The sequence below is a fragment of the Nicotiana attenuata genome, unplaced genomic scaffold (assembly GCF_001879085.1).
Source record: "Nicotiana attenuata strain UT unplaced genomic scaffold, NIATTr2, whole genome shotgun sequence".
In the NCBI taxonomy this organism is placed as follows: domain Eukaryota; kingdom Viridiplantae; phylum Streptophyta; class Magnoliopsida; order Solanales; family Solanaceae; genus Nicotiana; species Nicotiana attenuata.
Window position 1 is genome coordinate 174,484 of NW_017671345.1, and position 11,438 is coordinate 185,921.

At 33.6% G+C, this 11,438-nt stretch overlaps 2 protein-coding genes across 2 annotated transcripts; both read left to right on the forward strand.

Moving 5' to 3' along the window:
• The first annotated feature begins 813 nt into the window (after window positions 1-813).
• On the forward strand, window positions 814-4,833 carry LOC109207697 (probable protein phosphatase 2C 5). The gene is made up of 8 exons (XM_019370667.1): window positions 814-1,074; window positions 1,243-1,495; window positions 1,603-1,774; window positions 1,881-2,098; window positions 2,197-2,304; window positions 2,403-2,528; window positions 2,613-2,836; window positions 4,300-4,833. Exons 2-8 carry the CDS (start codon window positions 1,277-1,279, stop codon window positions 4,517-4,519), a joined length of 1,287 nt encoding a protein of 428 aa, XP_019226212.1. The 5' UTR covers window positions 814-1,074; window positions 1,243-1,276; the 3' UTR covers window positions 4,520-4,833.
• Window positions 4,834-10,837: 6,004 nt separating this feature from the next.
• Window positions 10,838-11,164, forward strand: LOC109207694 (RING-H2 finger protein ATL18-like). Its single transcript, XM_019370665.1, has one exon. It carries the CDS (start codon window positions 10,838-10,840, stop codon window positions 11,162-11,164), a length of 327 nt encoding a protein of 108 aa, XP_019226210.1.
• Window positions 11,165-11,438: the final 274 nt, after the last annotated feature.

Below are 11,438 nucleotides of genomic sequence, written 5' to 3' on the forward strand. Positions count from 1 at the left end.
TTATGTATACATTATACCTCTACCGGCTATTTTTAGTTTATGCTGTTGAGTGAGCAGCTATTTAGGTTAATTCTCCTTTAAAAAAATCACATTATTGTGCATATATTTTAATTAGATCCAAAATAAAATTGTAGTATGTAGTGGACAAAAGTACATGACATGTTTAGACGTCTTGCTTTTGATTTCTGCCTCAAACAAGTAGGACTATTTTATTTTTCAACCAGGAGATATGATGTAAAAAAAGATTAAAAGAATACTCGATTGTTTCCTATCCCATACTTCTAGTACATTGCCTTTTGAGAATATTTAGCTAAAATTGTGGCAACTTTCATGTTAACCGGAATTTTATATATAAAGATTTTAAACTTACTCAAAGAGAGTAACAAATTTTTTTAAAAATAGCGTTTTTGATTAAAGTAAATATTTAGAAGTGTCATTAAATGAATTTACACAACCACCAAAAGATGTGGTGCAGCGGATGTGGTTGCTCCCCCCTTGACTAGAGGTCTCGAGTTCAAGCCCTAGGTATGAAAAAATTCTTGGTAGAGAACGCTTTCCCCCAAATGGTACTCTACCGGCGCGAATTCAAGTATAGTCGGCTCCGATGCGAATATCAAACACCGGATGAGAAAAAAAAATACATTTACACAAAAGAAACCACAAGCGCAATCATACATTTAGAAATTGTGGTTTACTACCATAATGAGAACGACTTTTAAGAAATCCCCTTTATTAGCTGTTTATGTGGATTTGTTATATCATCAAATTGCACTTTCTTTCTCTTTCGTATAAAAATATTATTACAGAAAAAAACAAATGTCAGAATCGGAGCCTTTGCCCGAAAACCCACCTTTTTTTTTCTCCCCGCGTTAGCCTCTCTCTTTCTCTCTCTAGATTTTTCTGCCCCAATCAAATCACACACATCCCTCTCATCTAGGGTTTCGTTTTCAACAATTCGGATCCAGCTCATAACCCAACCAAATCCATTTCCTTTTATGCTTCTGAATTCTTCTTCCAATGCTTACCATTTCTTTGTCTATTTTCTCCATTTGATCCCCTTTCCGTTTCTTCTCTGTAAGTCTCTATAGGGTTTCAAACTATATTTCACTATTTTTGTTATTTTTGTGATTTTTAAGCCCATTTTCATATTTAGTAGTAGTAATTTTTAGTGCTACATTGCTGCTAAATTGTGAGATAACGAGTGATTTTGATTTTTTGGTTTATTTCGAATTGGGGAATTAGGAATTGCAAAAATGTCGGAGCAGGGAGTAGAAAAATGAGTGAGGCGGAGATTACGAGGATGAAGCAAAAGACAACTCCGGTACCGTTAGGGACACTAATTGGTCGGGAGTTGAGGAATAATGATAAAGTGGAGCAGCCAACATTGAAGTATGGACAAGCTGCATTAGCAAAAAAAGGGGAAGATTATTTCTTAATTAAGCCTGATTGTCAGAGGATTCCGGGAAATCCATTGACCTCTTTTTCAGTTTTCGCGGTAATCTAATTACTGTTTGTTTTACTGAATCTGTTAATTGTTTGTGGTATAGCTACATTGTTACTTTTGCTGTATGAATTTGCTGAATTTTGGGTTCTATTGAATAGATTTTTGATGGGCATAATGGTATATCAGCTGCTATATTCGCGAAAGAGAATCTATTGAACAATGTTTTGAGTGCTATTCCTCAAGGAATTAGTAGGGAAGAGTGGCTTCAAGCACTTCCTCGAGCACTAGTTGCGGGTTTTGTGAAAACTGATATAGAGTTTCAGCAAAAAGGCATGCTCCTAGCTCTATGCCTTTGATAACTTTTTGCTTCAAGGGGTGTCTTTCCCTTGCTTCAGTCGTTTAGGTGTTCTTAGTTCAATTTTGATATTATTGACAGGTGAGACATCTGGGACTACTGTGACGTTTGTTGTTATCGATGGGTGGACAATTACTGTTGCATCAGTTGGTGATTCTAGGTGCATATTGGATACCCAAGGAGGTGTGGTTTCTTTGTTGACTGTTGACCATCGATTAGAAGAGAATGAGGAGGAACGGGAGCGTGTCACTGCAAGTGGTGGTGAAGTAGGAAGGCTCAATGTTTTTGGGGGTAACGAGGTAAAAACATACCAGAAACTTGTGTAAAATTGTATTCTTAATTTTTGCTAACAGCTTCAGAAAAGATATACTGGTGTTGAAATTCACTTGGTTTATAGGTTGGACCTTTACGTTGCTGGCCTGGTGGGTTGTGCCTTTCAAGGTCTATTGGTGATACAGATGTTGGGGAGTTTATCGTTCCAATACCTCATGTCAAGCAAGTGAAGGTTTGTAACCTTTAACGTTGAACATTTTTTTGTCTTCTACCAAAGTTCCATGTATGCGTTTGTTTATAAATCTGAATAGAGAATACATATGTACATAGATTTCAAATGCTGGTGGGAGGCTTATAATAGCCTCTGATGGTATATGGGATGCTTTATCATCGGATTCGGCAGCGCAGTCTTGCAGAGGTTTACCAGCAGAACTTGCCGCAAAGCTGGTTGTTAAGGTGTGGATGATTATAAATCTCCTTCATTCAAAAATTTTCTTATCCATGAGGTTTCCTCTAACTCTCAATGGGTTTACAACTCAGGAGGCTCTAAGGTCACGAGGTCTGAAGGATGATACAACCTGCTTGGTTGTTGATATTATTCCTTATGACCATCCTGTCTTGCCTCCAACGCCTAGGAAGAAACAAAATTTGCTCACTTCTTTTCTCTTTGGGAGAAGATCACAAAATGCAAGATCTAATAAGCTTTCTGCTGTTGGTGTTGTGGAAGAATTGTTTGAAGAGGGCTCTGCGATGCTTGCTGAGAGGTACTGCTTTTTTTTGATTTTGGCATCATTGTTAGTAATTTTACTTTATGAGAAATTTCCTATATAATTCCTGAATGTGGCATGCGTTAGGTTGGTTGTCTTCTTAAAATTTTATCCTGGAAAGAGAAAAATTACTTGTCATATACCAATAGCTACTTATAATTCATACTTTACAAAACCAGATGAAAAAGTTCTCTACATTATTTTTTTTATCGTTGTGAAAGGTAAAATGCAGCAGCTCTAGTCTTTGGTTGCCTATAAATGACCTATTTGGAGGAGACACTGATCTTTTTGTCAGAAGCTCTCTCCTCATGCCTTATCTATTTTCTTTAACATCTATTTGACTCTATCATTTTTTCTTTGTGGTGATGGATTTTTGCTCTCTTGGATGTGGATTTATTTGTTAGATGACAAATAAAAAGGATGCCATTATCTCACCCATATTTTGGATGGAAGTTTTACTTTACCTGCTTTTCCTTCTCTGCTTATATTGATTAATTAGTAGAGAAGTGTGTTTGTCAAGAAAAAAACTAAAGTTACTTGAACTTAACTAGGCACGTTATTAATTTTAGATATTATAACTTGTGAAGGATGATATTTTTTGGTCCACAGTACTGTGTTAAAAATTTGGCACTTATCCCTGTGACCTTGTCAAAAGATTGGATCAATAGGAAAAATTACTAGTACTTCTGCACCTTTTGCTTTGTCTGTGTTTGCTTTACTGCTGGAGAGAGTTCAGAAATTCGTGAAGCTACACATGCTTGGTTCTAAACCCATGGCATGGTTATGTTACTGGTCTTCTATTCTCACAATCTCCCTTGATCTTGTTGGCGTAATTAGTAGATGACCTCATCCTGGTTATCTAAACGATACTTAAAATCTTAGTACTTTAGAATCATAGATGATAGCAATCCACTACTCTTTTAAAATCTTAGTACTTTAGAATCATAGATGATAGCAATCCACTACTCTTTGCACATATACTGGAGCATTTGGTAAATGACAACTAATATGTATGGTCCTTTAGTATTCTGGGAAGGCAGGTAAGTTATGCTGTAATGTAGAAGGAAAAGATCTTTCGTGTGGGGTATGAGTGAACTGTAATTGTTGGACAGGAATACTTTTTGAATTCAATATTTGGAAACTGAAAGATGCAAATGTGCAATTAGATATGACGAGGGTGTAGATAAGACTAACATTGAACTACCATGAGGATGTTCTTTTGCATTGATATTGTTCCATGAATTATGTTGTTATTGTTGCTGAATAAGATCATAGAAAAATGGAAATGGATGGATCCACATGAAGATAAGGTTAAAAAGCATTTTACAGTAGACCACAGGGATAGTTATGAACGTTGTATTACAACTTTGTTATTTTTCAGTTTATTAATTCTGTTTTTTCCTGACTTTGTACCCACTGCAGTGTTACCCTAACTTTATATTTCTTTTCTGACCCTACAGGCTTGGTAAAGATTTTCCTCTGGATTCTAGCTCTGGGCTCTTTAGATGTGCTGTTTGCCAAGCGGATCAGCCCGCAAGTGAGGGCTTATCTGTAAACTCAGGCCCTTTCTTTTCACCTGCATCAAAGCCATGGGAAGGCCCCTTCCTTTGTGCAACTTGTCGGAGGAAGAAAGATGCCATGGAAGGAAAAAGACCTAGCAGACCTACAATAACTGCTTAATCTGGTAACCTAGTATATGCTGATATATTTTTTGCCTGGCGTGTGGACATGCTTGGTTCTCAATCTGCAGTGGTTATTGCTATAGAAGTAGTGTGCAAGGAATTTGTACTGATACTAGAAGTCAGTAGATGTTTCGAGAACAGTAAAAGTTTGTGTTAATTCTTCTTCATCCCCAGCACTTGCTGACCAAGAATGGACAGTCCTGATGCCTATGATTGTATTAATTTGATTACTAACAGCTTGAATATGTAAGTAACGAAATGATGATTGTGAAAATGTTGTTTAGTAAAAATGTCTTCATTTGTGATTGATCATTGCTACAGCTCCCATTTGAGCCAGATTGTTTTATAAATTGACAGTGTTTCTCTGCAGCTTTAATCTTCTGTTTTCGTTTAGACTTGTTACAATGTTATGGGCTTCAATTATTTAGGAGGTTAAAGTTTTCCACTGGGATGGTACTTCGGTTAGTAAAACTGAATGGTCTACTCCCGAATAAGCTTGAGTTTCATTTTTTTTAACTCAGGGAACCGGTCTAATAGGAAAATGCCAAGTACAGGATTGTTGGTGATTTTTACCCATATTACTGTGTTTAAAATTTTAAAAATTAATTGGTCTGGAAATTTACATCCGACTGTAAGAAAATGCAAGAGTAGCTGTCTTCTTTGATACTTCTTTTTTACTCGTTAGATTTTATCATTATGTCACCCCAGAAAAGTAATGGCAAATCACATGTTATATGATCGAACTTTCAGGAAGACCAGCCAAGCCGTTGCTTTCATTTTTCTAGAACACAACCATTGCTCCTGTGAAAGAAAAAAATAATGAAAAACGCAAAGAATATTACACTTTTGAGGCCAACTTTTAATATGGAAAAAAGAAGTTAGCTATTACTTCATTTTAATTTATGTGATGTACGAAGTTAAGAATGAAAGACTTTTGGAACTTTTAATCTTAAATAAGTCATAAATTTTATATCTATTAAAATTTGCTGTTAACAATACATGTCATAGATAAGCAATCTTGGAGCTTGATAAAATTTACATGTCATTATTTTGGTACAAAGAGTTATTTATAAGAAATACAACCACTTTTAAAAAATTACTTTATATTCAATTCAGTACAACTTTTTCACTTTTTAATTAAATTAGATACAACTTTAAATATGCCTAAAATATCTCATTATGGGACTTGAAAATAGGGATTATGCCAACTAACACGTAATCCCTTAAATATAAAATAATCTCACAGTTCTCTCTCACCTAATCCGTGTAGACCATTAACTTTCTAATATTATATTTTAAATACCGTTATTATTTGTTAAGAACTGTATTACATATATTTTTAATAAATATAAAATATTCTAATATTAATATACTCAAAATCAATACCCATATATTATATTAGTAATCAATGGTATATTAATTATTACATATTTAGTATACGGTGGATATAGTATAACATATATACACATATATGCGCATATATGTGTGCAAGCGCGCGTGTGTGTTATATTATTCCTTATATATATATATATATATATATATATATATATATATATATATATATATATATATATATATAGAATATACTGTATTTCTTCTATACATTAAATTAATCTATACAAGAAATAAATATACCTCGAATAATATATTAATTAATATATTTAAATACTTATATATTAGTATACAATGAATATACTATAACAGATTTCATATATACATTATATAGTATATTGTATAGATTATACAAACATAATATAATAGTATAAGATAAATATGCTATAACAGATTTCATACTTTTATTATAATTGACTCCTATATTATATTTTGGCTTAATTTTAGGGATTTAGAGATATTTTAGGAAAATTTGATTGTTTTTGTATTGCAGTCGATTTGCTTAAGCTTAAACTTAGGGAATGTTAAGAATTCTATTAAATTCTGCTACAATTTTGGAATCTTCATTTAGTATAGGTTGAATAATGTCCGTAGAGAGAAATTCTTTTAATTTAAATATATATTAATTATATAAAATAAAGATAATAATGTTGTATAATATGTAAATCAATAGCTAGTTGCAAATGATGAAATATACTATCTAAAAAGTTGTAGTTATGTAAACTTCCCATTGATAAATGCAAGTCCTATATGAAAGCCCATGATAAGCAACCCTGGAGCCTGTGGGAATCCATAAGGTGTAAATTTTGTCAAACATATATATCTCAAAAGAAATTGAACAGTGGATGGGCCAAGCAGGTATAGCGAGCTTATAACTTTGAAACTAAGTTGGCCTTGATTGTAATGAGGCATTTGCATCTATACTCGTTTTTTGTGTCACATTTTAACCTGTACCCGCTTTGCAAAAAAATTTGCAAGCATACCCGCTTTTTCACATAACTTCAGCACACGGGGCTGAAGTAGCAAAGGCAATTACACAAAACTTCAGCATTTTAGTAGCCGGGCCTGAAGTTCAGCTCTAGAGCTGAAGTTTTTTTTTTTTTTAACTCGCGAACTTCAGCTCTAGAGCTGAAGTTTGCCAGTTATAAAATAAAAACTTCAGCTCTAGAGCTGAAGTTTTATTTTATAAGTTTTTGTTTAGTAACCGGGAAACTTCAGCTCTAGAGCTGAAGTTTGTCAGTTATAAAATAAAAACTTCAGCTTTAGAGTTGAAGTTTTTGTTTAGTAACCCTGAAACTTCAGCTCTAGAGCTGAAGTTTTCAAGTTATAAAGAAGTTTTCCAGTTAAAAAATAAAAACTTCAGCTTTAGAGCTGAAGTTTTTGTTTAGTAAGAGCTGAAGTTTCCGGGTTAAAAAATAAAAACTTCAGCTGGAAAACTTCAGCTCTAGAGCTGAAACTTTCAAGTTATAAAATAAAAACTTCAGCTCTAGAGCTGAAGTTTTTGTTTAGTAACCCGAAAATTTCAGCTCTAGAGCTGAAGTTTGCTAGTTATAAAATAAAAACTTCAGTTCTAGAGCTGAAGTTTGCTAGTTATAAAATAAAAACTTCAGCTCTAGAACTGAAGTTTCCCAGTTATAAAGGGAAGCTGAAGTTTTTTAAAAAGTGGGTACGGATGCAAACAAAAAGACAAAGCGGCTACAAGTTAAAAAGGGGCGCCCTATTTGGGCGCCCCGTGCAATTTTTACTTGGGTATTGGGTATGCTCGCTCTTTGAATTTGACCCAAAAAACAAAAAAATTCCTACACCCAACCCTGGACACACAAGGATTTTTGGGCTAAAAGGAATACCAAGATATAGGTTTGTTTTGCAAGATATCTTAAATCATTAATGCAAGCCTATATAGCTTCAATATTCTTCAGGTTAACTTAGGCATCTCATGCATTTGTCCGGTAGCAAAGCTTCCGACTTTGATATACATAAACTTACGGAAACTGAAAAACTCGAACAAAAATAAGGCCACAACGACACCGGCTGAAGATATATACTCAAGAAAGAGGCGGACTCAAAATTTGAACACTATAGGTTCGAGTTTGTGATTCTATCATTGTCCATTTAATTTATTAAGTTCGAAATTTATTGTTTATGCTTATAATTAGTGAATTTTTTAGTACGTATTTAAGAAAGCCATAACTATTGAGTTCCAATGACCCTCTATGTTATTCGCTAGACACGCCCATACTTAAGATAGTTTATACACTCTCAATCGCATGTCCGTTTGGGCGATACGAGCTATCCTGTCTATCTGGAGCACCAAGAAATGTCTGGCGAAGGTAGCTCGCCCATTTATTTTTGTTTCTGAGCATAAAATCTGTGTATTGACTTTTCTTATTCTTCTTCAAAATAGTATTTCAAAAGCCACGTAGAGCACAAAATAAGAAGCCAAACTGTGTTTCTAAGCATAAACTGTGTTGTTTTGGCTTTCCTTTTCTTCTTCAAAAGAGTATTTTAAAAGCCACTTAGAGCACAAAAACGATGAAATTTTTTAAAATAATGAAAATGCAGAGCACGACCCTCGCTTGGAAAATAAAGAGAATCAAACGGAGAATACGATTTTCCTCTTAAAACAACTTCTGCGCTTCTCCTACAGTCCTTTTTCTTATCCTTTATTTTTAAATTTTCCTAAAAATTGTGAGCCATTCTCCTCCATTTCGTGACTTGACCTAAGAGTCCATCTCCCAGAGTCAAATTAGCTCTTAATAATGAAAAACTATCAGTTGACCTGAAGATGCAAATCTTTTTACAAAGATTTTCTCATCATTCAGATGAATTATAGTATGTCTTTAGCTGGCAAATATAGCTTAATGATATTAATTAATCTAATTGTCCAAATTAAATAAAAAGCTTCCCCAGTTTGTTTTCATAATTTTGTAGGATAACTCTTTATGCTTAACAATTCTCTGTCTCAATTTTTATTAGTTGAGCCACACTTTATCTATTTATTACTAATAAATACATCAATTTTTTTTTGGATCTCGTGATGTCTGAATTAACTTGCGTACAACTCGACTATCAGATATATTGTAATTATTCAAATTGCAGCTGGTCGAAATATTTTCTTTTATTGATTTAGGTCTATCTAGAACAACAACAAAAGTCAACGTATTTTAGATGTATATTACAAGAACTAATTTTTTAATCATTTTTTTCCTCAATAGAACTCACTGGTTTGGCGTGGCTTTGATAAAATTTTGAAAGCCATGCAGAGCACGACCTTGCCCCTGAAAAATACAAAAACAAAGAACACGACTTTACATCTTTCAAACAACTAACCCTCTACTTCTCTAAAGGTCCTTCACATTATTTTTTTCTCCTCAAATTTGTCAGCCATTATCCTTTAATTTTCTTTTTATAGAGAAACGAGAAGTCTATCCTCCAGAAGTCAAATTAGCTTTTATTTGAATAACCAAATGGAAAAATTATTAGTTGACTTGAAGAACCAAATCTTTTCACAAAGATTTTTTCTAATGAATTATTTATTTTTAATTAGCAAATATAATCTTAAATAATTAATGAAAATGCCCAATAGCCCGGCGGATGTTTCGATACACCATAAGGAGCTTCCTTAGTTGTTATTTTCTTTCGGCAAATATAATCTCAAATCAAGTGACTAGAGAAGGCCTAATTAAGTTTGTGTTTTTTGTATTCCTTCTTTATAAGGTATTCGTTTCGCTTTCACTATGAATTTTTCTCCTACAAATAGAAGGAACTCGTAAAGGAAGTATTACTCTAGTCCATCGTAAATATTGACCATTTTAACAAATTGAAGAGTATGTTTTAAAATATTTTTAAAAAGTCTTTTTTTTTTCTTCAAATTCACCTAATTGCTCCAGCCTCCAAGTAGCAATGAGACGCTTATGAAAGAGAGACAAAAATGATAATTAAAAAATTTTCTTATATATGATTATGACTACTAGTATTTTTTTTTGGTGTGCAAAAGATTTAAGAGACAAATAATATGGATTGGAATAATACATGATGGTGATCAACATCATGTGATTATGTAAACCTTCGATTTTTGCCTGAATTAAGTAGCTAATGCTAGAATTTGCCCCATTTAAAGTTTCTTATAGAAAAATATTTACAAAGAAAATATCATGCAGTACTTAGGGGTGTATAAATCGAAACGGAAAATCGTACCAAAATGAAAAGTCAAACCAAACCGATTAAAAAATCCGACTAGGTTTGGTTTGATTTGATTTGATATTGAGTAAAATAATTCGAACCAATGTTAGGACTTAGGATTTGTCTAATTAATTGTGAGGTATGCGCGCTTAATCGCACAATTTTCGCCTAGTAATTAGCAGATCACTGCCCAAATAATTGCCAGGAACACCGCTAATTAGAATTCATCGACTTGTGTAGCGTGACTATCAGATTTGCTCTGACATTTACAAATTACAAACATTGGGGTACGTGTAGGGTCGGCGCCGTCCTTAGTACCTTTTTAATATTAAACCCAGATATAATAATCATAATAGTACCATATTAATAATATTTGACAAAAACCTATGTAAACTCTAGACTAATAAATTCTTAATTAACTTGTGTTTTTGCTCCCACGACCTCCAAAAGTCAATGTCAACCCTTAATTACATAACTGCAATGCCAAGTTATGGCAGTTGACATTATAATCCATTTCTCTATATAAATAGATCATCTCGTTTCTTCTGTTTCATCGTCTCATATTCAACAGAGAAAAGGAGGAAAAAAAAAATCCAAGAGAAAATTTTGAAAAGATAGAAAGAGAGTGAGAAAAATGATAAGCTCAGTAGTAACAGCACAATCACATATATCGGTTATTACAATCGTAATCTACACTTGTCTGTGGATTCCATTCTGCCAAATACAACAATTCATGCAAAAGATGTTGGATTTTCTAATGTATTATCCATATCCTCGGCCAGTCAATGAAGCAGCTATCTATGTTCCAACCTGCTGTGACCTGAAACTTCCGGCCAGTAGATTCGCCGATGTTCAGGGCCGGAGCAGCATCGACGACGGGGAAGTAGAGGAAAGTTGCTCCATTTGTTTGATGGAGTATGAGAAAGAAAATGTGGTTTGTGAATTATCGAGGTGTAAGCATGTATTTCACATGGAGTGTATTGAGAGATGGGTGGAAAGGGGACAATTCACTTGCCCTCTTTGTAGATCTATGCTCTTGCACCGGACAGCTGATTCTCCTTGCAAATGATCTATTAATGCTAACATGTAGGAGGATTTATATACCAATGATTCAAGATGTAGATCTTCACGAGACTAATTCTTGACATTAATTTGTTATAAGCTCAGGTTGTATTTTTTTCATAACGAGAATGAGGCCTCACAATTTTGTTATAAGTGAGCTCTATCTTTGATCTGCACATATATATAAATATATATATTCATAATCTTTTTCTTCTTTATGGAATATTTGATGTTACAGTTTTGCGAAGATCACCTCTTGTATTCCTTGTTCGAGTGCATTT

What these genes read in the sequence shown, in the direction of transcription:
- LOC109207697 (XM_019370667.1), top strand. Translation starts at nt 1,277, where the DNA reads ATGAGTGAGGCGGAGATTACGAGGATGAAGCAAAAGACAACTCCGGTA. An exon ending in CTCATGTCAAGCAAGTGAAG is followed by an intron (nt 2,305 to 2,402) that starts GTTTGTAACCTT and finishes ATATGTACATAG; the next exon opens with ATTTCAAATGCTGGTGGGAG. An exon ending in TCTGCGATGCTTGCTGAGAG is followed by an intron (nt 2,837 to 4,299) that starts GTACTGCTTTTT and finishes CTGACCCTACAG; the next exon opens with GCTTGGTAAAGATTTTCCTC.
- LOC109207694 (XM_019370665.1), top strand. Translation starts at nt 10,838, where the DNA reads ATGTTGGATTTTCTAATGTATTATCCATATCCTCGGCCAGTCAATGAA.